The 24,413-nt window shown below is 28.3% G+C and overlaps 2 protein-coding genes across 3 annotated transcripts; both read left to right on the top strand.

Moving 5' to 3' along the window:
• Positions 1-1,164: 1,164 nt before the first annotated feature.
• Positions 1,165-12,461, top strand: LOC130665060 (dual specificity protein phosphatase 3). Of its 2 annotated transcripts, none has more exons than XM_057465315.1 (4): positions 1,165-1,584; positions 2,097-2,272; positions 6,062-6,285; positions 12,185-12,461. In XM_057465315.1, the coding sequence occupies exons 1-4, from the start codon at positions 1,555-1,557 to the stop codon at positions 12,379-12,381; spliced, it is 627 nt and encodes a 208-aa protein (XP_057321298.1). In that variant the 5' UTR covers positions 1,165-1,554; the 3' UTR covers positions 12,382-12,461. The 2 variants fall into 2 exon arrangements, with proteins under 2 accessions (XP_057321298.1, XP_057321299.1); XM_057465316.1 differs by lacking the exon at positions 1,165-1,584 and adding an exon at positions 1,893-2,034.
• An 8,712-nt stretch (positions 12,462-21,173) lies between these two features.
• LOC130665489 (frizzled-like) lies at positions 21,174-23,540 on the top strand. Its single transcript, XM_057465910.1, has 2 exons — positions 21,174-22,512; positions 22,633-23,540. The coding sequence occupies exons 1-2, from the start codon at positions 22,047-22,049 to the stop codon at positions 22,677-22,679; spliced, it is 513 nt and encodes a 170-aa protein (XP_057321893.1). The 5' UTR covers positions 21,174-22,046; the 3' UTR covers positions 22,680-23,540.
• The last annotated feature ends 873 nt before the right edge of the window (positions 23,541-24,413 follow it).

Below are 24,413 nucleotides of genomic sequence, written 5' to 3'. Positions count from 1 at the left end.
CACTGTTCGAAATATTATTTCGAACAGAATATTTAGTAAAGAGAAATATTAAATAAAATATATATAAGAATAAAGATTGATTTTTGTACAGAGAATCCAACAATTAGTGATTTAAAAGTGGTATATTCTTTTCAATCTCATATAGCACAAGTAAACTTAGTAGTGACTGTCGGTATGCTCATTTAATAAAATTCGTTAAAATAAAAATAAATATTTATGAATTGTTTAATTAATACTAATTAATGACCATTGCAGGATCCATTAATTGTATCAATTTATCCACTGTTTTTTGTCAACGTGCAGCGGTGCTTCAGCTGTGGTGCGGCGGTATAAAATTCAAAAATTCGAAACGTTCGGCTATGCTTCGGCTGTGGTGCGGCGGTGAGAAACAATAAAAATCTAAACGTCTGGCTCTGCTTCGGCTGTGGTGCGGCGGTGCTGGGAGATTTTTTTTAAAGCGTGCGGCGGAATTTTCCGCCAAATGGCAGTGGTGCAGCGGTGGTGCGGCGATATGGTGCGGACACCATGCAGCGGTCGTTCGGCGATCGACTTAGAATTATTTTTTTGATCAAAAAATTAAAATTTCATTTTTACTCGGGGCTCAAGGAGCTCGAATACAGCGGGAAGTTTTAGAGCTGGCCCGCAAGGTCAACCGATAGACAGATTTTTTTTTTATAATTTATCGTTTTAAAAAAAAATCCAAAAAAATTATAAAACGTCGGGTAAGTTCAGTATAATAATGTTTTATGAGTGTAAATGTAGCAGAGATCAGACAAATTTAAAATTATAAATAAATAGAGTAAATAATTAATGAAATAAAATTTTTAAAAAATGCGCATTTAAAAAATTTTGAAATTAATAAGTGCATTTTTTGTAAATATTATTTTTTTAATCATTTACTCTATTTATTTAAAAATTTTAATTCATCTGATGTCTGCTACATTCACATTCGTTAATGTTTTACACATTTTTTGTAAACTATAAGAATTGCTATAATGACAATTAATTAATAGATTAAAAGAAAAGTAAAATTCAAAAATTTGAAAATTTTTTTGAAAACTGCCAATGAAACTTTGATATTTTAATTTCATAGAAGTCAGCCTTAAAACTAATAATCATAATAGTAATGTAGACAACACAATAATAAATAAAAAATATGGCGGTAGTATTTGTTATTGTCAATATACACACGTGAGTGCTTGAAAGTGTGAATGAATCAACAAAACATTGTCATCTCTAAGTAGATTATGTATTGATAAATATAAGTAATCATTTGATCTTGAATTTTCTATAAAAAAAAATAATAATATCTGTAGATTCTCGAAGTTTATAGATATGTTTGTATTTTTAATATTCCTACACGATTAGTAATTCTCTTACATAAATAGTTCGATATTATTGTCAGTTGTCATTGGAATTAATTAGATAATTCAGTAAAAAAGGAAGTATACTTCTTTAACTTATACTTATATAAACTAACACTTTTCTAATACTGCGTAGTAAACGCTAGCAAATAATTTTATTAAGCAATTGTGGTCTTGTAAAACCGAAATTATGGCGGGTTCTTTTGGCTCACATCAAAAAGTAAGTTAATTAATCTATTAAATAAATATAATTGCATTGTTCTTTATATTTATAAAATAATTCTTATAAAATATTCAATTAATAAAACTTATGAACCAAAGTAACAATTTTTCGAGGTTAAAAATACAAATTTTCTTAGTTATTTTTTTTTAAAGAACGACAATTTTTTGTCTGTATTTTGTTTTTTATACTTGCATTCTAGTTTTATTTTTTTTCCGTACACAACCTGTGTATTATAAATAAAAATAAACATAGTAATTGTTTCGTAATGTTTAAAAATAAAATTTTTCATTACACGCCTACTAGAAATTATTTTCGATACATTTTATTGTGAAGTTAAAAATTTCTGGATTCTTACTGAATATTCTTTTCATTTATATTTTGTATTTTAATTACTGTAATTAATTATTAATAATAATAATGAAGATAACTTGGAGGGATCGTGATCGAGTAATTTTTTTCATTTTAAAAAGTAGTTTTTTTATGTTTTAATTATTAAATTATGATTTTAGGATTTTTTGCAAACGTTGGAAGGTGGCGAAACGACATTTGCTTCATTATCACATGCACTAAGAGAAAACAGAGTTGATTTTTTCAAAGCAATACCAGGTTTTGAACATGTAGTTGATAACTACACACAGGATATTGATTGTGATGAAGTTTATCCGAACATTTATATTGGAGATGCGTAAGTTTTTAACATATATACAAAAAACATTTAACGACACTATTATCGTTGAATTACTAAACGTATACTTCTAGTAAATTCTAGATTTTCTCAAAGTATGATTAACGATGATAATATTCAGATCTCAGCAAATAAATAACAATGAATGTTCAGGTTGTTTAAGATCAGTGATTTATTTGATGTTTAAATTATATCAAAATCCGCAACGTTTCGTTGACAATCTCAACTTCATCAGGAGTCTATAAATTAATAACAAACCATCATTTACATGTCACATATACAGATATGAATATATGATACAAATCTATAAATTCTTAGATACATCAAAATTCTAATAAAAATAATTACCCTGGCGGTTTTGAATCACCCTGGAAACACAGTGGAATCACGGTGGTTACACGGTGTACCCACCCTGATTCCACGTACACCGCGTAATCACCGTGGATACACCGTGGAATCTCGGTGAATACACCGTGGAATCACGGTGAGTACACCGTGTAACGATCGTGGAAACACCGTGTAACCACCGTGTATACACAGTAGTAAAATGGCACAAACCCACCGTGTAACCACCCTGGATCCACCGTGATTCCACCGTGTTTCCACTCCCAGGGTGTTTCCAGGGTGATTCAAAACCGCCAGGGTAACAACAATTAAATCAATTAATACCTTTGAAGGAATTTATGTAAACATAAAAGTCCAAATAAAATTGCGCTGTATTACAGTCTCATAAAATAAGTTAATCAGTACATTAAAATCTATCCAAGTGTCCATAGAATTAAGGTTTTACAAATTAATAATTGTCATTTGGAAATATGACAAGTATTATCAACAATAAACTAATATTTTTAATCAATAGATACACTTTTTACAGACCGTGTGTCTAACCTTAGCCTTCGTTCAAATTTTATTTGGACTTTGATGTTTACATAAATTTCTTCAAAGGTATTTATTGATTTAATTGTTGTTAATTATTTTTATTAGAATTTTGATGTATCTAAGAATTTATAGATTTGTATCATATATTTATATCTGTATATGTTATATGTAAATGGTGGTTTGTTATTAATTTATAGACGCCTGATGAAGTTAAGATTGTCAACAAAACGTTGCGGATTTTGATATAATTTAAACATCAAATAAATCACTGATCTTAACGAACCTGAACATTAGGGTAAGCCAAAAAAACCAACCTATCGACTTTACGTCTTAAAGAGGACCTATATATTGAAAAAAAAAATTCTCCCATTGGGCAAAATTTTTAGCTCAATTTTAAAAGGTGTCAGTAGCCATTTGAAATTTCCCATTTAAATAACATGCAAAAAAATTTTTTTGATTAAAAATATTATATCTTTTGAACCATGTGAGACAAAAATTCAGCTCTAGAATATTCTTGTAGGGCATTAAATTTCTTAAAAAAAAGTCCTGGGAGTCGAATTTATTAACTTGATATTTCGTATACTCACAGGCTATCAAAGTCTAGAGTAAACAGAATCATACAAATTTAAGGCTTTATTTGGATTTTCCAACTACTTCTCTGTTATTGTGATCGATAACAAAATATTATTTGTAACAACGTGGATATTGTTGGTGATTTCATTGCACCACATGTAGAACAAATTTTCTCGTAGTATTGACATTTTTAATAACAAAGCCTCAAATTTGTATGATTTTGTTTACTCTAGACTTTGATGGCTTGTTAGTATACGATATATCAAGTTTACAAATTCGTCTCCCAGGACTTTTTTTAAAGAAATTTAATGCTATACAAGAATATTCTAGAGCCGAATTTTTATCTCACACGGTTCAAAAGTTATAATATTTTTAATCAAAAAAAATTTTTTTGCATGTTATTTAAATGGGAAATTTCAAATGGCTACCGACACCTTTTAAAATTGAGCTAAAAATTTTGCCCATTGGGAGAATTTTTTTCTCGATATATAGGTCCTTTTTAAGACATAAATTCGATAGGTTGTTTTTTTTTTGGCTCACCCTACTGAACATTTATTGTTAGTATGAATAACTTTTAGTGACAGGTATTCATTTTTACCTACTCTTGTCTTAGGGCAATTTCAAAACAGTAAAAGCTAATTTAGTGCTTTTTCACTCTGAAAGTTTTTGCCAAGTATCTCCTTTTTTTTTAGCCAAACATTTTTTTGTTAAAGCCTACTCTGTACAAAATTTTCGGCGTGAACGCGGAGTTGACGACTTTTTACTTACTCCCCTTCGGAATGAAATTCACTTCGAATAGGAGTTATCGCGAAGTGGATAATTTTTTATTTATTTAATTCCCTCGGAGTGACTTTTACTCCGAAGGGGAGTTTCGGAAAATTTTAATTGCAACAAAAATTACTAATACATAGTGAGGGTAGGACTTTGATATTTTGATATTTATATTGAGTAGGGAAATAATTACGTGCTCCCTTTCATAGATTCACGCGAAACGATTTAAAAAACTTGTGAGTAGCTGATAATAAAACTCTCACAAATATAATTCCACTGATATAAACTATCATACGACTTACATCAAACATATCACGAGATAACATTTCATATTGTACCGAAATATTTTATTTATTTATTAACTTATTTACAAATAATTTCTAGAATAAAAATTTCTGATTAGCATGTGTAAATAAGCATAAATAATATTGACTCTAGGAGTATACCCTTCAGAGCCATTTAACAAAAGAAAGATACATCATAACATATTTATTTAATACATAAATTTTCAATTTTAACCATTTTTCTTAGATATCATTAAATGTTTACAGTATAATTTCTTAAAAATACTCAAACTATCAGCTGATGTTATATTTTTAGGCAGCGAATTCCAAAATTTAATCCTTCTTATCAGAAATGACTTTTGATTATATCAGATATCAGAAATATCAAATATTCCCATAAAAACTATGTCACTATAGATATTCAATAATTTAATATTTTCATTATGTATTATATATATGAAATTAGTGAGTTACTGCAATATTTTAAAAATTAAAAACAATATTTTAAGTTTAATTATTAATATTTGAATGAATTATTTATTTAAATAATTATGTTTCTACACAGAAAAAAAGAATTTCTGGGCGCAAGAATTTTTTTGCATTATAAATTGAACACAAAAATTTTCTTGGGACGAGAAAAAATCTATTGACGCAAAAAGTTTTTTCTTGCTCTGAGAAAATTTATTCTCGCCGTAAGAAAATTTCTGTTTTCAATTCATAATGCAAAAAATTTCTTGGGCTGGGAAAAAATTTTCTTGGGGCGAGTAAAAATTTTTTGTGTCAAGAAATCCTTTTTTTCTGTGTAATTAACAGATGTTTCTATTAAATATAAATTTATTTAAGTATTAAAACTCCGGACTGTAGTGAATGCGAGTTGAAATAAAATCCGCGTCACTCCAAAATCACTCCGTTAAAAAGACAAACTCCTTATTTACTTCGCATGCAGCGTGATTTATTTTTTTAAACTCCGGAACTCCGAGTGACGGAGTGAATTCGGATTGAAATAAAACCCGTATTCACTCCCGATTTTTTACAGTGTAGCATGTTCATTTTTTGTTATAAGAAAATTTTAATACAAATATAAAATTAGCTCTTATTGACTTGTGAAATTGAGCAGTTGAATGATCGAGTTACAAAAAAATTTACATGAATATTCATAAATATATTTACAAATTTTATTAAATAAAAATTTAGTTTCATTATTTAGTAATTTCGTTGACTAGTGGAAAATTATGGGTACATATATTTATTTATTTTTGTTTTCATAATTTTAATTTTACAGAGCAACCGCAAAAAATAAACAATATCTACAAAAAATTGGTATTACACATGTTTTAAATGCCGCAGAAGGCAATCGCTTTGGACATGTCAATACAAATCAATATTATTATCGTGATACGGCGATTGAATATCTTGGAATACCAGCAAGCGATTTACCAACCGTTGATATCAGTAAATACTTCAACGATGCCGCTAATTTTATTGATAATGCTTTGAAACGCAACGGTAAGTTTTATAATATTTTTATTTAATAAAATAAATTAACTTTTGTGGTTGAAATAAATAAAGTTCATAAACAAGAGTTTGAAGGTATTTTCAATATCACTTTTGCTGCAAAGTATAAATTTCTGTCCACAATAATTAGGGTAACACGACTTTACCTCTCTGGACAAAATCTCCTTGGCAAAATCTACCCACGACAAAATCTCCCTATGACAAAATCTCTCCAGGATAAAATTTCTAAAATTATTTTTATCAGTCCAATCTCTGATAGCCATACTATCACTTCAAAAACTTGACGTTCAGTGATTTTGATTAACTTCACAGTAAGTTAACGTCAAGTTCTTGCAATTGACGATGATGTCAAATTTGGGCTGGGAATTTCCCATGATTTCATACATGTATGCGTAACACATTCTATTTATTTATGACATACACATAAAATGTGAAAAAAAACCTGAATACGATTCCAGTTAAAGCGCTTCGGTAGATTAGCCAGTAGTGCGTCAAAGTGCAGCCCGTAGTATTTGGAGATTTTGTTTCCGAAAATAACTCAGCCGAAAGTATCTGATAGCCTCCGTTCAAATATTAGCAAAATATATTTATAATCTAAACACTTTGGTTTGTATCCGGACTATTTTAATTATTTCATGATATCACTAGATTACATTTTTGACGACGCACCCTCGGACACAAACGTCTGTAAACTTTGACAATAAAAATTTATTAATTATTCGATCTACGTCGAGTTTTAGAATATGCATTATACAGTAAGATTAGTTAGAGTATAAAAATTAAAAATAAGAGGGATAAAATGAGTGACTGCATAATAAATTACTAGTTACGTACTTTTTTAGAATTTCAATCGTTGTAAATTTTTTCTTTAGGATTTTATATCGCATTCTTAATACCAAAAAGACATAAATATGATATGCCTTTTTGGCTTTCGAAAACTAACAAGGCATATTTATTTTTTAAAATTCACCTATCGCTTTGGAATCACGAAATTGATCAAAAATCAAAATTTTAAATATTAATGTCAAAATGCCCTATAATGGCCTTGGAGCTTCAAAATGCTTCTTTAAAATTTCCGAATGGCCATTTTTCACTTGAATACAGCTCAAAAATCCACCAAAAATTTCAATTTTCTTTTTACTTTAATTTTTTTCATTAGTGAATTTATATTTTAATTATTAGAGAACTCTTAAGTTTTTGTTCACGATTATTCTTGATGAAATGCATGGATTCATACGGAAATGAATATAAGTAATTAAGATAAAGAGTATAAGGAGAATTGAATTAGATCCTCATGTCGAAATATGAAACGTCCGTCAAAACTTCAGAGAACAATAATTTTTTAAATGTTTTTTTGATGATATTTTCTAAACTAACAAACCGATTACACTGAATTATGCAGTGATAAAAAGAAACCGTGTAGACAAGGATTTGGATGAATTTTTAGAACATTTGGTACATTACATTACGAGGTATCTAAAGAAAATAAGGTAAACTGTTATTTTTGAAATGTCGGTATCGATATCTCACGAATGAATTCACCAGTTTTGATGTTTCACCGGTTAATGAAGTAATCGACGCGTTTTATCAAGTTTTAGAGCTGATTTATTTGAAAAAACCGTTTTTTATAATTTCTTTGTTCAACAATATCTCTAGAATGAACAAATTTATTAAGAAGGTTCTCACAGCAATCGACGCGTTCTGTTAAGTTCTACAGCTAATTAGATTTTGGAATTGATCGATCAAGTCGTTTTTGAAAAATAAACAAAAAATGTCTTCCTTTCGAATTTCTTAATTACCTCAGGATCTATTTGATCGAAAAATCTGAAATTTACAGAAAAGTTAACAGCTGACACAGCTCTTTCGATATCCGCATGAACCATTCCGATTACTTTGTTAGTTAAAAAGTTCTAAAGACACACACACACACACACGCGCGCGCGTGCGACGGTCGGGCATCAATCTGAAAACAGTCTAAATAGCTTCCTTAGGACGTCAAAATGTTGAAAACTCAATTTTTTTAAATCGGGGTGAAAACAATAACTTCTCGAATTGTTCAAAATTCGTAAATTTTCATCGTAGGAAGTTCAAAAATTTACAACGATTGAAATCGTAAAAAATACATAGTTAGCAATTTATTATTAGATTACTCATTTTACCCTTCTTATTTTTAATTTTTATACTTGAGCCAATATAACTTTATACTGCCCATTCCAATACCTGATTTGGATTGAATAATACAAGAAACCTCAAAATTTGTTATTTTCTTTAAAATCATTATTTTAACAGTTTCATTCGGAAACTAAAACTACAAAATGCTTGGATTTTTGTGGAATTTTTGTTTTTTTCCTTTAACAGAAAGTACGATCATTAATCTTAGGCAACAGGGTATTTTTTTTAATCGATTTTAACATAAAAAAAATTTATTAAAAAAGAAGTAGAAAAAATCAATAGATTTTAATTGTGACAATTAACAATTTAAAAATTTTTCAATACTACATTAGTCACAAAAATTAAGGGATATTAAAAAAAATTTCAAATTTTCAAGTCATTTTCAAAAGGTTGTAACTCGAAGGAAAATGGTCGTACAACAAAGACAAAGAAAGCAAATTGTAGCTTTAAGTATCTATTTTTCTGATCTGGTCTTTAATTTTTTTTATTATGCCCGGTTTCGGAGTAATCTTAAGAAAACCATCGAAAAAAAAAATTTCCAAATTTTTGCTTGTCTCAAAAACGATCTACAAGCTTCAATAAATTTTTTTCGATGACTATGAACGATTTTGTATTATACTAGAACCGTGCATAATAAAAAAAGTTCAAGACGAGATCAAAAAACAAGATATTCCCACACGGAAAAAGTATATATCCATATATTTTGGGGCAAATCTGAATATATGCCGCATATATTCAGATTTGCCTGATTATATACGGATATATATTTTTCCGTGTGTGTTTGAAGCTAAAATTTACATTTGTAGAATTACATTTGTTTCAAATTTAAAAATTATAAAAGTTGTCGCACAAAACCGCATAACACTAACAAAAGTTGTAAGAGAGAACCGATACTTTCTAAAATTAAGATGAAAAATATTTTTTCCACGTACATTAGAAAAATAAATTATATCCTGACAAAAAATATCTGCAGGTTATGCATATTTATATATTTTTCTTTTCAATTTAAAAAAATTTCCAAAAATTGAATTAGACGGTTTTCTACTAAGAACGGGCATAGGTAAACTTATATGATCGTTTATATAATTGATTATATTGAGGCAATATACACCGGCCCACAAAAAAAAAGTGGTCTGTACTTTTGACCGGACCTACCTATCTTCATATATTTCGACGCGCTGAATTCGAACCTGAAGTCAGTTTTGCCCGTACACCCTCAAAATTTTAAGTAAATTGCAAAAAACCATAAAAATCACCAAAAATTAGCAGTTTTAGTAAGAAAAAAATTTATAGAATTATAGACCAAGTATGATTTTTATGTATTTTGGTCCGCTAAATCCAAATCTGAAGTTTATTCAACCATAAGCCTTTTAAAATTTAAGTAAATTGCAAAAACACCCCTGATGCTCCGAAAACTTTATTTTATTTAATACAATCTGTAAATTTTCATAAGTTTCTTTAAGTTTGGTCGAGTGGGCTGTTGGAATCGGTGCATACGTGTTTCCGTTATGAAGAAGAACAGCTTCGAGACTTCTCTTTGATGAATCAATAAAAAGCCTCCATTCATTGTCTTTGTATGTGTTCGGTTTCAATTCATCAACCAAACCTTTCACATCTGAACAGTAAACCAATGAATTTTCGCTATCGTTGTTGAAAAATTTTCGGAACTCTTTCTCCCTATCGCGATAAAAATAAGCTGATGTTCCTTTAGCTAATAAATTTTTCTTCTTTAATACAGCCGCGAAATAATCAGATCCTTCTTTGGATAGCCCTATATCTCGCACAAGGTCATTTAATTCTAGTTGGTCGAAGATTTCAGGGTCTTTATTTTAACTAACAACATCGGGCAAGTATTCTTCGTCCTAAGAACTGTTTTCTTCATAGACGTCGTCAACTTGCATCCCTTCTTCGTCCTCATCCATCGGCTCAAGAGTAGCAGTTTCTTCGACAACCAAAATTTTTTGAGGTTTTACAATTGATAGAACTTGGGATATTGAATCTTATGTTTAGTTGTCGAAGTAAAACCTGCAACGTCAGTCATACAAAAGTAACAGTTCTTTCGATTTGTTGGTGCAGACCATATCATGGGCTTCGAAAATTTTAAGCTCTCTTGATTTCTCGTCTGCTCCCAACGAATTAACATCGTGTGACACCGACCACAAACGGTATTTGGTACCCAGGTTGCATTCCAGTTGGTAATTTGAATACCAAAGCAATCTTCATAAACCTTTTTCAATTTGTTTGAAAAAGGTCTACGGTACTTTGCCACTTCAAACTCTCCACATATGTAACAAAACCAATCAGAACTTTTGTTACATATGTGAGAGACACTTCTTGTAATATTATACCCTTCAGAAGCCAAGTCACCCACTAATGAAGAGCTGCAGTAACTGGATGACGACGCCTGCGAGCCTGCTTTCTCACTCTGACCAGACGCCGTTAACCCAGGGATTCTGCCAAATGGTTCTGTTGCCTACCGTCACCACGTGGAGGTACCCTGGTTACAGGCATAAGCTTCTAACCTTCAATTTTTTTTTGCCATTTTTCGCAATTTTCAGGGGTTTTTTTGCAATTTACTTAGATTTTAAATGGCTCATGGTTGAATAAACTTCAGATTTGGATTCAGCGAACCAAAATACATAAAAATCATAATTGGTCTATAGTTCCATAAATTTTTTTCTTCCTAAAACTGCTACACTGTAAAAAGAGCGGTGTTAAAAATGGACTCGTTTTAACTCCGCCCGGTGTAAAAATGAAATTACACCGGTGTAGGAGGAGTAATACACCTGTGTTAAAAATACCGGTGTAAAAGCGGGGTAACAGGTGTAAAAGTGGAGTAATGTCGGTGTAAAAGCGGGGTAAATTGCGTCCACTTGGAGTATTATCTTTAAAGATTATAAAATACAAAAAATGTCAGTTCTTCATGAAAATTAATAAAAAATATCATTTATTAACAAGTATAGTGATCGAGTAAGTAAAAATATTCACAAAGTAAAATATTTTAACACCGGTAAAGAATATTTACACCGGTGGCGGCGTTATTTTAACACCGCTTTCGGGGGTAAATTTAACACCGATAATTTTAACACCTACACCGCTTGGACTTACCCCGCTGATTTTCTACAGTGTAGTTTTTGGCGATTTTTATGGTTTTTTGCAATTTACTCAAAATTTTGAGGGTGAACAGGCAAAACTGACTTCAGATTCGGATCCAGCGCGTCAAAATACATAATGATAGGTAGATCCGGTCAAAAATACAGACCACTTTTTTTGTGGGCCGGTGTATATTATCTATTATGTTAAAAGTTGTATCGATGATTATTTAATATCACATTATATAAATTAGCACATTGTAAAAAATATATACTTGAATATATGAAAACATATATATTTTCATGCAGATAATTTGGCTGCAATATAGTATATATTTACCATATATTTTTCAATATACGGCAAATATGTCGCTTTTTCATACGGGATAGTACAGCAGTTATAGATTAATAGGCACGAATCGATCAATGATTTTAAAAAAGTTATGAATATTCTAGAATATTCGAAAATTTATTAGTTGGATCATCATACAAATTATTTATTTAATTATTTTATAACAAACAAATTTAAAAAATAAAATTAACAGCTTAGTATTGTAAATGCCTTCAATTTATTATTTTTTTTTTTTTACAAATTAATTGTTTATTACATAAATTTAATTTACTAGGTAAAGTATTTGTTCATTGCGTGATGGGTGTATCAAGAAGTGCAACATGCGTTATCGCATTTTTGATGATTAAACGTAATATGCTATGTGCAGATGCAATACGTTTGATTCGTAAAAGCCGTAGCATTCATCCTAATGATGGTTTTTTGCGTCAATTAGCGGCACTTGACAATCAATTACGCCGTCATCGCCTTTAATTTGTTTCTAATAAAATTATCTATTGTTATTAGTCAATTAAAAAAACTAAAAAAAAAAAAATAAACAATAATATTAGAAACGATAACAAAAAAAATTAAAAACATTGATGGTAATTCTATTTAAAAATTAATCAGTTTGTGTCATATGAATTTTTACTATTAAAAATAGTAAAATAAATGTATTATTTATGATTTCAAAGCTTTTTAATTTTGAAATTGTGAGACATTCAAATTAAAATCATTTTCTCGCGTAGTTAATTAATCAATTACAGTATTTTAACCATTTTTCGATTTTTGATTTACAAATGTATTAATATACTTATTAAATCTAGTATAACTATTTTTTTCAAATTATAAATCTTATATAAATTAATTAAACATAAGGAAAAAAACAATTTATTTTTTATTTATTAGTAAAGCTAGTCAAAAAAAATATCATACTTTTCTATTATTAAAAAATATAGCATTTCGTTAAAATGTTTATTTACAAATAAAAATATTTTTTATCCACATTAAATTAATATGTTATATATAAACTTGATAACGCTGGAGACCATAATTGCTTTTTTATGTGAATTTGAATAAAGTAAAAAAAATAAACAAATTTTTCATACGTATTTTTTTTTTTCGCCTACATAATAATTATTTTTTTTATTAAAATTATTTTAAACTGAGAATTCTGGGCTTGGTTTTTGTTTTTGTTATTATTATGGTTATAGGGGAGGGGCAAAATGGGGTACTTAAGAAAATACCAAGATTTCGAGAACTTAAATACACTAAATTTTTTTTTTTTTTTAATGATATTCAAAGTAAATAGAAAAAATTTTCAGTTACCGTTAAAAAAAAAAAAATTTTATTTTTGCGGGCCAAATGGGGTACCCCCTAAAAAAGGTAAAAAAAAAAATTTCTAAATTTTAAATGAATTTTATTAAGTTAAACTTTTTTGCAAGTAATTTATACGAAGAAAAATTATATTTTGCATGATTATTGGATATAAAAAAAGAAAATCAAATTTTCAATAGTTTTTATCATAAAACAAAAGTCATTAATATTTTTCAACTGAAAATTGATTTTTGAAAAAGTTTAACAAAAAAATTCAAAATAACGCACAATTATATTTACAAAAGTGGTTTTGGAATGTTTAAAACCCATTTAAGAGCATTCTCAGACAGTGCCCCCCACATTTTAAAAAAATTTCAATGGCTTTCAACTGTCATAACTGTATTTAAATTATATTAATTAATTAGAAAAAAATTAAAACCTTAGTTAAAAAAGGGAGAAGGTAGTCGTAATTTCACCGAGGTAGACAATTTAAAAAAAGGTTACTTGCAATTGATATCAATGAGGAGTTGAACGAAATTTGTTGAATAAATTTTAGCCTGTAAAATAAGAAAATTCGAATTATAAAATTAACATGAAGATTTTACTGAAATTTATTTTACAAATTTCGTTCAGCTTCCAATTGTTATCAACTGCAAGTAATTTTTTTTAAAATCTATATCTTAGCGAAATTACGACTACGTCCTCCCTTTTTTAACTAAGGTTTTAATTTTTTTCTATTTAATTAATATAATTTTAATACAGTTATGAAAGTTGAAAGCCATTGAAATTTTTTAAAAAATAGGGGACACTGTCTGAGCATGGCCTTAAAATAAAAATTTTTTTTTTATAAAATTTCTGGGGTACCCCGTTTTGCCTACCCTACCACTTTTGCCCCCCCCCCCCCTTCCCCTAGTTATGTTAATGATTAATTATTCACACTTTGCATTATTTTTTGTCACTATTCCTTAAATAAACAACGTAATATTTATAGTTATTGCATAATTAGGTTTTTAAAAATTTTTCATGTCTACATTTAAAAAAATTTGCAATAAATTTTACAGCACTCTCTAAATAGTGTACAATTATTAAAATTGATTAAAAATTATTCCATTAAAAAAAGATTACATACTTGCTAGTAAATGTCTGATTTATCGATATATAAACAATGTAAACCTTCCGTTCGAATGTTCAATTTTCATTCTACAAGAAATCTTGTTGAATTTTTTTTTCTTTATCCGGTTATTGGTAATATTCATAAGCCAACCATTTAATAATAATAATCATAATAATAAAAAATAAAAAACATTGAATGTAAATTATTTTTATTTGCAAATAAATTATTAATTTAAAAACTTAAGTGGCAAATATGTTAATGAAACAAAATATTTATTATTTATAAATTTTTAAGATATAGTATAATAAAAATTGTGCGATCGTTTTACTAGGTAGTTCTTTTTTATAATTAAAATTTTAGTACTTTCTCTTTTTTTATAATCCTAAATTCATACTTATATTTATACTACATTAAAAAATAATAAAGCTTCAAGCTTGATAGAACAGTCTATACAGACTGTGCGACCTTGAGAATGTCCGTACTTGAACATTTTAGCGTAACATCAATTAGCACTTTTTTTTCATTTTGTAAAGATGATGATCGCAGTGAGAAGAACTGAAAAAAATATCAGAAGACTAATGTATATAAAAAAAAAAAAGGAAGAAAGAGGTAAAATATGAAGATAATAATAATATTTTATGATGGTGTTTAAACCTTTATATTATTATATACTTGTACGTATATAAAAATAATTAAATAAATTTTTAAATTTGTTGTACACAAGCCCTGACCTAACCTATTCTAGGCTATGTCTCTGTTTTTAAAGTACAGACAAAGCCTAGGAGAGGCTATATCAAGTGACTTTAATTTATATCCAGGTCACTTCAGTAAAACACTATTTTTTAATCTTTATCACCAACTCCGAATTTAGTAATATCTATTTTTAAAAATATATGAGTCACAACTCGTTTCTTCAATACTTTTTTTTTGTTTTCACATTTTTTTAAATTTAATTTTTAAACACTTCACTTCTATACCTAAATATTGCTTATGCAGTTTAGTTTAATTGAACTCTCTCTCATTGAAGTCTCTTCACCACTTCCACTATGGCTTATTTTATTGAGGATAAATAATTATTTTAGTTATTATTATAAAAAATAAAATAATAAAATATATGGGACATATACACATCACGTGATTAAAAAAAAAATTTTTCTGGTTCTTTCGTGTTTTTTTTTTTACTTTTCTTCTTCTTAGTAACAAGAAGGCAATAAAATTCGTATCACGCATTTGCTTCGTACAATATAAGAATCTAAAGCAACAATAAAAAATATATACAAAAATATTATAATAAATTTAAAAATTTCTTGATAAATTTCGACTTCTGAAAGTTAATAATAATAACCATTTTATGAACGAAGATATAAAAATTAAATTATAAAGTAATCGTGTTTAAAAGTTTATAGAAAATTTTCTTAAAATATTAAAGCAAAATAATTTTCTATAAATATGTTTTTTTATATAAATAATTAATAAATTTATTGATAAATTTTTAAATGAATTTAAACTGATTTTAAATTTATAAAAAAGGAATAATATCTATTTTACGACCGAGGAATAAAATATAATAAAAATTTTAAACCAAATATCAAGTATACCTTTAATGTTTCGCGTTTAAAATAAGCAATAATAAATATATATATGAATAAAATAAAATAACTTAAGATTTGAATTTAAAAAAAATTAAAAATCGACCTGTTGCACCGAGCACCCACTAACCACTGAACGCAACAACCGTGTCCGGAGATGGCCAAGGAGCCAATAAGCGAAGGTGCGCTCAAGAGACCATGGTAATATATGTATCTACATATATTAACCACGTGAGAGAACTTTCCGAACATACATATAGTATGACGACAACATCTCCACAGACCATAACTCGCTCTATACCTTTTATTTATATATAATATAAAGTAAGTAGTGGGGTTTATTAGTCATACCGATTTTTGTCTCTTCAATTTTGTCTTTACTACAATTACTTCTTATCTTCACTTACAATTGCTTATCTTTTTAATTTAATCTTTAGGTTCCTTATTAATTAAAAAAAAAAATAATAATAATAATGATGAAAATTACTTTTTCGCAATTAATATTTAAAAAAAGAATTTTTTTTTTTTTTTTTTTTTTTTTTTTTTTTTCATTTCACATAAACCAATTTACATTATTAAGTAAGTGCTTAATTGTAAAGATAATGTAAGCTATTTATAGTTGAGAATAAAATAAAGTAAGACTTTGGTATGCAATTTTTTATTTAGATCCCTGACCAGTTCTTACTAACGAGTAAACGAGTCACTCGTTGGCTTGTATCTTCTTTGGAGTCTGGACAATCTTTGGATCGACCGATCGCGGCTTTTTATGAAGGTCGCGGTCTAGTCTCGTGTTTGTCTCAGCTCTCTCATACTATCGTAATCATCATCATCATCATCAACAAGCTCAGATGACTAAATAAAATAAATTACCGTTAATATGCGCGCATGCGTGAGCCCGCCATTCACGGATTAAATTTTTTTTGTGAATCCCCTTATTTTAAGATTTTTATTGGATGAACTATAGATTGTAATCATTTATTTAGTAATTACAGCAAATTAATAATTAAAATGATAATGGATCGAGAAATTACTTCTAATGCGAATAGTTTGTTCTATTTTATTGCTAACTGCACATTATATTTTTTATTGGCTTTCATTACTTTTACTATGCTCAGATGAAATTTAGCTCAATTAAAATTATAAAGATTTTTTTTCTCACAGAACTTCCTAGTCTTCTCTGTTCGTAAGTTTTGTAAATTAAATGATTAAAAACTAAAAATGATTTTCTCATATTTAATCTTATTAAAATATATAACATATTATTGTAAATAAGCTAAAATATTTTAAATCACAAAATTAAAGCTACTCTTTGAATGAAACATTAAAAAAATTTTATTTCTATCAAAAAATTCATTGAATTAAAGCATAAAATCTTTTAAGATTTTTGTATAAAATTGAGAGAGAGCAGATATTATTATCGAATGATCGTAGGTCGGTTATATTTGATCAACTAAAATAGGTCACAAATTTACGAATAGAGTAACAGGAAATAACATTGGAATTTAAAATTTGACACGTTTTTTACTATACAACTTTCTCAACGATCTTAAAAAGTTCCACATCTACATACATGTTTACATTTATTTATTTAAAATTTTTCATTATTTACGTTATTTCTTTAGTATATTTTTGTTACACTTTTAATAATGCACACCTGCAAAATAGCCTTATCTCACTTTATTTTTCTTTGTCGGTTAATCTATTGTTCGATTTTGCGACTCAAATGTGATAAAAATTAGTTTAAGTTCGTGCGCTATCGCATTTACGTGATATATATGAATTTAATATATATTATCGTACGTGTAATTTGGTGAAAGTAAAATGTCTAATAGAATATCGATTGCAATTTGTCATGCGTTATTAATTATACTCGAGACAATTATAATCTATTAATTTTTTTTATAGATATCGTTTCAATTTATTTTTATCAATTGTAATCTATAGTTATAAAATTAACTAACAAAAAAGTTTTTGTTGTTGCATAAAAATTAACATCCAACTAGACATAGACAAATTTTGAATGGCACTTTCGTTTTTAGAGATTATAAGATATTTTTTTTTCTATTATATTAACAAATAAATTCGTATTTATATTTTCTTACGAATTCTTAATGTTTAAAAAATAACATAATTCATAGATCAAGCAAATTTTAAAAAATATTGACATTTAATTGGTATTTGTCTGAGAGTCTGACCGTGACATTTAAGTTGATGCATTTTGCATGCCAATATATACATATATACTTTAATAGTTAGTTGAAAACAGATTTAAAATTTATTTATATACTACATGTAAGAAGTTTTACGTAAATCAAAGTTTGTAGTGACGTTTGAAGTTGAAAAAATGATCTCATTTTAATTTAAAATTCGCAGATTCTACAGTTAGCTTTCTTCTATGAAAAATTTGTTTTAAAATAAAGCCTTAATATCGGCCACTTTATTATTCAATTTTAAGTATTTACGCCCTTAATTTGAATAAATAAAAAAATAATGATAAATAAATAAATTAAGATGATTTGCAATTTGAAAAAAAATAAAACTTTATTTGTAAATAAATTTCTCTTAAGCATTGATACAAAGATACCGTTATATTTCCTTACCTCGTCTTCTCTGTCCTCGCTGTATCTTTCTTTTTCATTCTTGTTTTCTCTGTCTCGCTTTTTCAAGGCGTTCATTCGCCAAAATAAGCGGGAAGGCTTCAAGGCATACTGAAAAGGTACGGTTAGAAGAGAAAAGAGGGCGAGAGTTAAGATTGGTTATGATCGTATGCGATCGTGCCGTGCTAAAAATAAATTCCACATCAATTTTTTTTATATTTGTGTCCTATATATGTCTGACAATCTTATTAAATAAAATAAATTCATTTATTTTATTAATTTAAGGCAATGTTAATATATTCATTAAATGAATAATAAATTAGATGTACTTATAAAAATTGTTAAATTATACTAATATATTGACTGCCTTTCAGATTCATTTTAATCTTCATTAGCAAGGATATAATAAAAAATTTTCCGTTATAATTTGAAGTTTTGTTGATTAAAAAAAAAAAAAAAAAATGTATCTTTATTAAAAGTTAGATTGCGGTCATTATTCTACGCTTTCAGTACTTAGTCGAAGTCTTGTAACACGTTTATCGGGATCAATGACACCCTCTGAAAGATTCTTATATGAGTATATCCTCATACGACCTACGCTTGCTATCATTGCAGTGAATTCCAACGATCTTTTTCTTCTTCTTCTTTCTCGGCTTCTTATTCGCCTTCTTCTTACTCGTCTTCAACTACTTTTTCTTCTTCTTATTATTCTTCGTCTACTTCTTCATCATGTTTTCTTCGTATTTTTTGTGTTATTTTATTATGCAGTTGAGAGCCAAACCCGCCAAGATCTACCGGTTTCTATTTATATACAGGTTTCATATGTTCGAAAACCAAGAATATGTTTGTAGTTTACCTGTGCATATATAATAACTTTATAAGAAATTATTTTTTTATAACTCAAATTTGAATTTTAGTGTTTCGTAATAGAACATTTACAAAATGACAAATATTTATAGTTTTCCAAGTAGCACACTTGGCTTTATGACATCTATATACAGGAAGAATTATCTATATAATAAATGTTACTCGACAATTGTGAGTAAAACTGGGCCTGGATTAATAATTACTCTTCCGTTTCTAGATAGTGTTCAATTATGGGGTAAAAACACCCAATGTCGAGTAATTTTTAAATAAAAATTACTCGGTCTATCGGTTGACCCTGCAGGCCAGCCCCAAAATTTCCCGCTATTTTTGAGCTCCTCGAGCTCGAAAATACTTTTGTTTGCGATTCTTTTCGAAAAAAAAACGATTTTTATCATTTTTTCTCTTTTTCTTGAAATTAGTCAGAATAGCTTCCTAGAACCTCAAAACGTCAAGATCTCTTAGAAATTCGATTTTCGAAAATCAGACCAAAACCAATAACTTCCCGAATTTTTGAAAATTTACAATTTTCTTAGCGGGAAGTTAAAAAGAGTAAAATAAAAAACAAAAAAATCTGTTTTTATTCTTGCCGTGTTTGTTTAACTTTTGGCCCATGTTTACTCTAAATTGTAGGATAAATTTTATCAAATACTCTCTCAGTGTAAGTTTTTAGACTATTTTTTGACCTAATAAGGTACCAAAATGTTGACATGTTGACGCTATGCGCATAGCGATCAGCAATTTATATTACCGAAAAAATATCTGCTAAAAAGACTTGACGACAAAAAGTTAATTACAATTAATGGTCAAATAAGTCATCTAAACGATTATTTAATTGAAATTAATTTTTTAGGACAGAAAAAAGAACACAAACTTCCTATGACTCCTAGGACCAACAACTGTATGTCTTATTTAACGCCGTAAGATGGGCGGTGGAGTTAAGTTTGATATATTTTGCTATTTGATACTTGCTGTTTGATATTTCCGAATAATCATGGAAATGGATAGACAAATATATGATTATTCTCTTCAATCTTTTTCATACTTGAAAATAGTAAACTTTCCAATTCATTGTTTTAAAATATTATTTTTTTTTTTTAAATATATAAGAAAAAACGTGGTTTTGAGACAGAAAAAAAATTTGTCTTGTCTTTTTATAAGACATCTTTATGACATCTTGAGGTTGTTCTGTGTTATTTGGGTTTACAATAAACAAATGCGATTCTGATAGGAACGAAATAAAGTCAGAAAATAATTTAGGAGTAAAAACTGATAAGTTTCTACCCATTAAATCGTGTTGATCTGAAATTTTTTCGATTGGCAAAACAGGCATTGAAGCTCGCAGTTTCAATACAGGTGATATGAAAAATCATTTTGTTGGACGTCAATTTTGGTCTATTTATAGGGATGGTTTCAGTTCAATTTTCGAAAATGGAGTTTTCATCACATCCCAACGTTTTAAGGTCCTAGGAGGCTATTCTGACCATTTCCGGATGAACATCCGGCCGCGCGTGTGTGTGTGTAAGCTTTTTTTGTCCGACGATATCTTTGGAGCGAATCAACCGATTTGAACGTTCTTCGCGGCTGTCGAAAGGGCTTACCAAGACTTAGAACTGATTAAATTTTGGAGTCGATCGGTCAAGAAGTTTACAAGTTAAGGTAAGAGACCTAGTACCCGATCAAGGAACTAGTTTACCCGATCACTCATGTATTTGTATATCTATATTTAGTAGAATTTAGTAAATATAGATATACAAATACATGGAGTGATCGGGTACTAGGTCTCTTGATTACCTTATACGAAAAATAAAAATAAAATTGTTTTAAGTTTTTGTTGCATAACTCGTAACTCGCTTGAACCATTTAATTCTAAGTTTGATCAAATTAAAATCTCAACAAGTTCTTTCGATTGCTGCAAAGCACGTGCAAATCGGTTTATTTGTTTTGAAGATATTGTCGGACAAAAATTACTTTCTTTCAGCGAAATGTGTGTTTTTTCGGCCCAGACGTTTTCGAGCTCTCCGAACTTGAAAAGAGCGGGAAATTTTGGGGCTGGCCCGCAGAGCCAATCGTTGCCCGGATTTTTTTTTTATAATTATTTAAAAATGATAGTCGGCATTACATTCCTCTATATAATCTACAAATCGATTTTTTTCTATGTCTATATTTATATTTTTTGTTGTTGTTGACTTTCTACCGATGTTGCGCATGACGGATTCTTTTGTACATCTCATTTTTTTTTATTTCTATTTTTTCCGTCGAATGTTGTTATCTATAAGATCTACAGTGGCGAGCCAGTAGCAAAAAAAAAAAAATACTAAAACTGGACCCAAAAACTATAGAGGGTAGAGAGACCTCTACCCTCCATCCTCCATAACATCAACTGTGGGCCAGATCTATAGTAGTCCCGGCGAAAAAGTCGTCTTCCCACTACCATTAGTTAGCACGTATTTCCTATACCTCCACTATCCATTTTAGGACGACTTTTTCGCCAGGACTACTGTAGCAGAGCACTGGATAAAATAAAAATAAATAATTCAATTTACTTAGGTTAGTTTGTTTTTGTTTTTAATTTTAATTATTATTTGGAACTATTTATTGCTCAAAAGTAAAGAAACATCGCCGATATCAGACTTCCAAGATAAAGTAAATTTAAGCAATAAATTAAAAGAAAAAAAAATGACAACGAGAAACGAGATGCTGAATCTAGTTATCGGAATTAGTGTAATTCTTGGCTGTATTATAACTGAAGGGGGAACAGCAGCAATAGAAGTACGAGAAGAATTGGAACATCATAATAGATGTGAACCAATAAACATTAATTTATGTTTGAATTTGCCTTACAATGAAACAGTAATGCCAAATTTGTTTAATCATCAAGACCAGGGAGATGCTGGTCAGGATATGCATATGTATGCACCGCTGGTAAAAGCACACTGTAGCTCTGATATACGTGTTTTCTTGTGTTCGATGTATGTACCAGTTTGTACTAGTTTTAAAAAAGCAATACCACCTTGTCGTTCTGTCTGCAAACGTGCTAAAGCAGGGTGCAATCAGTTCTTAAGAAACTTTAGATTGCGTTGGCCATCGGATTTAAAGTGCTCGAAATTTCCAGTCTATAGTGATCCTGATAAATTATGTATTGGTAATAAATCAGACATTATTCTTATTAGCATCGTTATATTTAATCTTGATACAATCAATTTTGTTTAAAACAATTTATTCTTCAATTAATCGAATGGAAATAAATCAAATATTTTTTCAGAGTTCACGCCGAATTTAGGATTTCGTATAAATAAATCGCTGCCATGATTTAATCAATGATATCTTTAACAAAATGACGCCATCAATTTAAGAATCTTCAACATCAGCAGCAACTAATCTCAACTAAAACATTATAAACTACACATAATTATTTGATGTTATTATTACTGCTGTAAAAAAGACATTCAGTAGCCAAAATTGAAGCAAATTTCTTATAATACAATCATTAACTAAATGTTAAAAGTTATTATAGTTTTTGGAATACTACCTAAACAAAAAAATGTAAAAAAAATTAATGAATGCAGTTTTATAAGTAATTCAATAATTTAAGAAAATAGTTTTTTTTTAATAATTAACATGTTAAATTTTATAATAAATAATAATAAAATGAGATTTTACTGTAAATATTGCGGCTTTTATAGTTTTTGATTAAACATTCTGTACCGGTAAATTATTTTTTTTTAATTCCGGAAATTTCTATACCCATTACTTCAAAACTTATAGACCGATTTCGCTCACTTTTTAGCTTGATCAAAATATTTTTTTTTTTTTTATTGATTAATATCATACGCCGATAGGCTATACACAACTGGTTACAGAATATATAGTTACAAATTTAAGGAAAACTATGATTTGAACGGAAAAACATATTCAATTATAATTCAACTTTGACTTTTTTGACTGAGGAAAGAAAAAACTTTTAAAATATATATATATATTAGACTGGGCCAAAAAAATCGACAATTTTTTTTTTTTAACGATACTGTGGAAATATTATTTGGGATGACAAAAAAAAATTATTGTGAAAATTTGAGCCCTTAATTTTGATATTAAGAGGTGTATCATCGCAATTTTTTATTTTTTTTTAATGAGCGGGTTTTTGTCTCATAACTCTCAAACCATCGAGATAAACGAAATCGACTCAGATACGTTTTTTGAAGGAAATTTAATGCTCTACAAAAAAGATTTGAGTGAAATTTTTTGTCAGATGAACCGTTTCCTTATAATCATGCTTTGAACATTGGTATGATTTTAAAATTTAATTGTTCAACTTTGGAATTTTTTAATTCATGTAAAAATGAGTTTCTGGGAAAAGACAATGAATATTCTTGAAGGAAATTGAATGCTCTACAAAAAAAGTTTCTTAACAATTTTCGCTAAATTCACTCCTTCAAAAGTTATTCAAGGTTGAAGTTATGTAAAACGACTTCAATAATCTTGAATAACTTTTGAAGGAGTGAATTTAGCGAAAATTGTTAAGAAACTTTTTTTGTAGAGCATTCAATTTCCTTCAAGAATATTCATTGTCTTTTCCCAGAAACTCATTTTTACATGAATTAAAAAATTCCAAAGTTGAACAATCAAATTTTAAAATCATACCAAAGTTCAAAGCATGATTATAAGGAAACGGTTCATCTGACGGAAAATTTTAATCAGACCTTTTTTGTAGAGCATCAAATTTCCTTCAAAAAATGTATCTGAGTCGATTTCGTTTATCTCGATGGATTGAGAGTTATGAGACAAAAACCCGCTCATTTAAAAAAAATCGAAAATTGCGATGATACACCTCTTAATATCAAAATTAAGGGCTCAAATTTTCACAATAATTTTTTTTTTTGTTATCCCAAATGATATTTACACAGTATCGTTAAAAAAAATAAATAGTCGATTTTTTTGGCCCAGTCTAATATATATATTAATCATTTAATTACGAGAATATACAGAAAAATATAGAATTTCAATAACATTTTAACTTTACAATATCAATTTAGTAATTTCAAC

The sequence above is a fragment of the Microplitis mediator genome, chromosome 3, assembly GCF_029852145.1.
Source record: "Microplitis mediator isolate UGA2020A chromosome 3, iyMicMedi2.1, whole genome shotgun sequence".
In the NCBI taxonomy this organism is placed as follows: domain Eukaryota; kingdom Metazoa; phylum Arthropoda; class Insecta; order Hymenoptera; family Braconidae; genus Microplitis; species Microplitis mediator.
This window is presented reverse-complemented; position numbering and strand designations above follow the sequence as displayed.